At 36.9% G+C, this 3,636-nt stretch overlaps 1 protein-coding gene across 3 annotated transcripts; it reads right to left on the reverse strand.

Moving 5' to 3' along the window:
- Positions 1-1,092: 1,092 nt before the first annotated feature.
- On the reverse strand, positions 1,093-3,279 carry LOC121216022 (uncharacterized). 3 transcript variants are annotated; one of them, XM_041091150.1, is made up of 5 exons: positions 3,125-3,279; positions 2,638-2,750; positions 2,459-2,487; positions 1,720-2,397; positions 1,093-1,556 (listed from the first exon to the last, which is right to left on the reverse strand). In XM_041091150.1, the coding sequence occupies exons 4-5, from the start codon at positions 2,303-2,305 to the stop codon at positions 1,333-1,335; spliced, it is 810 nt and encodes a 269-aa protein (XP_040947084.1). In that variant the 5' UTR covers positions 2,306-2,397; positions 2,459-2,487; positions 2,638-2,750; positions 3,125-3,279; the 3' UTR covers positions 1,093-1,332. The 3 variants fall into 3 exon arrangements, 2 of the variants coding, with proteins under 2 accessions (XP_040947084.1, XP_040947085.1); XM_041091151.1 differs by having other exon boundaries at positions 3,072-3,210; XR_005911999.1 differs by lacking the exon at positions 1,093-1,556 and having other exon boundaries at positions 2,258-2,487.
- Positions 3,280-3,636: the final 357 nt, after the last annotated feature.

A 3,636-nucleotide genomic window follows, 5' to 3' on the forward strand; every position in this document is an offset into this window, starting at 1 on the left:
TCCCGAAACCACTTCCCGACTAGGGTCAATTTTGGGCTGTCACATAAGAACCCTATGTTTCATGGTAAGACCAAGCACTTTAAGATCAAATTCCATTTTGTTTGAGAGGCTGAACAATCAAAAGAAGTCAGCATTGTTCATTGTAGCTCAAAAACTCAATTGGCTGATATATTGACCAAGCCATTAGGAGCTACCCGATTTGAAATTTTAAGAAGGGCTATTGGTGTTTGTTGCATACAGTCCAAGGAGGAGTGTTGAACTTTGGCCTGCAGTGCAACAGCTGACCAACAGCAACAGCAAATTTGCTTGGAATGCAAGACTGAAGTTGGATCGAATGAAGCAATCTATTTTGTTCATTTTGTTCCTATGTAATTTTGTTTAGTTCATTTGTAATTTACTTACAAAGTTAGTAGGATTAGTTTTTGATGTGAACTTGATGTAAAAGCTGATATGTCAGCTTGTTTTTTTGTATATTGATTAAGTTAGTATTAGTCTAGCTTAAGTGGGAGCAGTTAAGTCATTAGGTAACTGTCAAGTTAACATTTTGTAACTTATATTATTTCAAATTTTGAATGAAATGATGAGGTTCTTCAGTTACAATTCTTGCTGCTGTTTTTTTTTTTCTTTTCTTTGCTTCGATTTCATTGCTTTTGTTTTGCTATTTTTGGTTTGTTCTGCTGCCATTGTTCCAACAAGAGTGAGGAGAAGTCTTTAGAAGGGGATACAAAAGAAGTGTCTTGTAGAAAGCAGGGTTTGGGCATGTCAAGAAATTACTTATTTGGGGAGTTGATGCTTCATCTTCCCCGAATTGCATCACTCCCATAGTTGTTTAACATTTCGGAAGAAGATGAAGAGAGAAGCTAGATAAGAGAGTTCTTTGGTTTATTGACCAGTTAAAATGATTAATATCTCCCTCATGTTAGTAGTAGTATCGATGGTATTTATCAAGACTTGGAAAATCATTTTTAATGAAGAATTCTTGTAAAACCCATATATAAAACATAGGTGTGTTTTGTGGACAAAACCAAACAGTCCAATGAATCAAAAGGGACGATTATCTTGCAAGTTCATATGAACCATGACACTAGGGCAGAGCTGGTCTGGGAGAGAATGGCTTAAAACAAGTTCATTAATCCTTGCAATGATGCAATATGTGTCCATGAAGCCTGTAAAATTAGATTTTGCATAAATTTAAGGTTGAGGAAGCTGAAATACTATCCATTTATGTCTTGATTTTCTCCTTTCCTACTACTAGTAAAACAACAAAAGAATGCCAAACTATCAAGAAAAAAAAATTGTACTTCCTATGAGAATGAAATAATACGCAGGGATTTAAGATAAACTACTGGCACATATTATGCAAGGCGGATCTCTACACTTCTCTTCAGTTATTGTCTGCCGTAAGCACATGCTATGAAAGACATGACCACATGAAAGAACAGCATTCTCTGCAGGATTGAGACTCGCCATATCTAAATAATATTCAGGTTCATTTGCAAGGTCACCGTCACATAATAGACAGCTCTTTTCAAGCGGCACGATGTCATCACCAAAACCTGCAAAATTAGAAAGAAATGTGATGTAATTAGCTCCCATGACCTTTACTTTTGGTGTGAATGTGAAAAGATATTATCCATGTATACAAGTCTTGGATGAATGTGAAAAGATATCAGTGTCAGATTAAGAGTAGAATAAACCAGAAGGAACCTATGGACATACCTTCCCACACTATATGATCAATGCTAATATGTTGCTTTTGTCTTTGACTGTCCAAGGTTGTTACTTTTTTATGTGTAGCCAGCCTACTTCCGCTCACTGCGCCAGCAGAGTTTTCGGAAGGTTGCTTCTTTTCCTTTTTCTGAATGAGCTGCGGACTTCTAGCGCTAGTTTCAATCTTCGTAACCGGTGATGCAGAGTCTTCTGGCCAATGGATTGCTTTCTTGTTCTGCATACTATGCGTTGATGCTGGAATTACACTAGTTCCAATGTTCTTGACCAATCCTAGAGGATTTTTGGGATATTGGGATTTTTCCCGTTTCTGCATAACATGCTTTGATGCCGTAACTCTACTGGTTCCACCATTCTTGAAAAAGCCTGCGGGATCTTTGGGAGGTTGGACTGTTTCTTTGTTCTGCATGGCATGCTTTGATGCCAGCGTTCTGCTGTTTCGAACATTCTCGACCGTTTTCGGTTTTCGCGAAGATTGGGTTGTTTCCGATCCACTAATTTCATTTGCTTTGGCCAATCCTGCTGGATCTTTGAGAGGTTGGGCAGTTGACTTCAGTGTAAGCTGCTTTGATTCCATAATTGTACTAGTTCCTCTACTTTTGAACAAACTTATAGTAGCATCCTTGGGAGGTTGTGTTGTGTTTTCTTTCTTGTTGGACAGCCTAGAAACTGAAGTTGCATTAGTTCCACTCTTTTTAACCAATGGGGTTGAATCTTTGTTCGTCTTTACCTCATCTGATTGATTCTGTTGAGTCGAAACTGGTTTATAAGAACTATTAGTTTTGAATTTCAACCAGAGAAAAAGGCCAAACATGGCTTGTGTATGCATCTGACATAACATGTAAGAAATCAACAATTCCACGAGCAGAATAATGGTAAGGAAATTGTTAAAACAAAGCATGATCTTACGTTTGGGAGCCAAAATAGTAGGTACTCTACTTCGACTGGAGCCTGAATCCCCGCCGAGCAGGTGGTTGCCAGGACGGTGAGGATGGTGTGTGCTGAGGCGTTGAGAATTCCTCCTGGAGCCATGAAAATTATGTGTTAGGAAAGCTATTTCCAGAATAAGCTTTTTGCATGTACTGATGTAGAACATTAAAACCGGCCCCAGTCGAACGGATGGTATGATAATCAATTACACTCGTAATTATAAAATAAATAGAATGCGGCCATTATTTAAGTCCCTCTAAGGGGAAAACCAAGCAAAGATCCTTTGCCTGTTTGTGTTGTCCAAGAAAGAGCATCTTGGATCTTTACTTGGCTGATCATCTCTTGACGCCATTGAAATTTAAGAAATCCTGAAAACTGAAATTGCAAAGATATGTTGTTGAAAAACCCCAAACCTCAATCCCACAGACTGAACTGAAAGATTAATAAGCTGAAAACAAAATCGTACGTTTGAGAAAGAAAATCTGTCAAAGGCAAGTATTTGATATTCAAGATAAGAAGCTACTTGTTTTATAAGATTATGAATGTAGGATTCATCGTTGAGAGTTTGATCATGTATATATAAACCCTTCGGCTTATGAAGCCAAGCCCACTACTGCTCTTATTATTATTATTATTATTATATCTTTTTTTAATCCAATTTTTAATTTTCTGCTAAAAATTTTATTGACCAATGATATTGTCACATATGAAATTTTTAATTAAATAAAAATAATATTTAATATTAAATTAGAATTTCATTTAATTTCTGCCAAACTCTGCGTCTCCCTCCCTTCGTGCTTATCATCTCTCAAAGTTGCTAACGTTATAGGCTGAAGATCTTCCCATGTATTTACCAAAATACCATCAGCCTTTAGGATCTCTTATGGTTATAGATTGGAACACCAAAAAAGAAAAACTCACGACTAGGAAAATGATTAGAAAAGCAAAGGTCACAAAAGAGCAAACACAAAGATAAGA

Source organism: Gossypium hirsutum, chromosome D04 (genome assembly GCF_007990345.1).
Source record: "Gossypium hirsutum isolate 1008001.06 chromosome D04, Gossypium_hirsutum_v2.1, whole genome shotgun sequence".
Taxonomy (NCBI): Eukaryota; Viridiplantae; Streptophyta; class Magnoliopsida; order Malvales; family Malvaceae; genus Gossypium; species Gossypium hirsutum.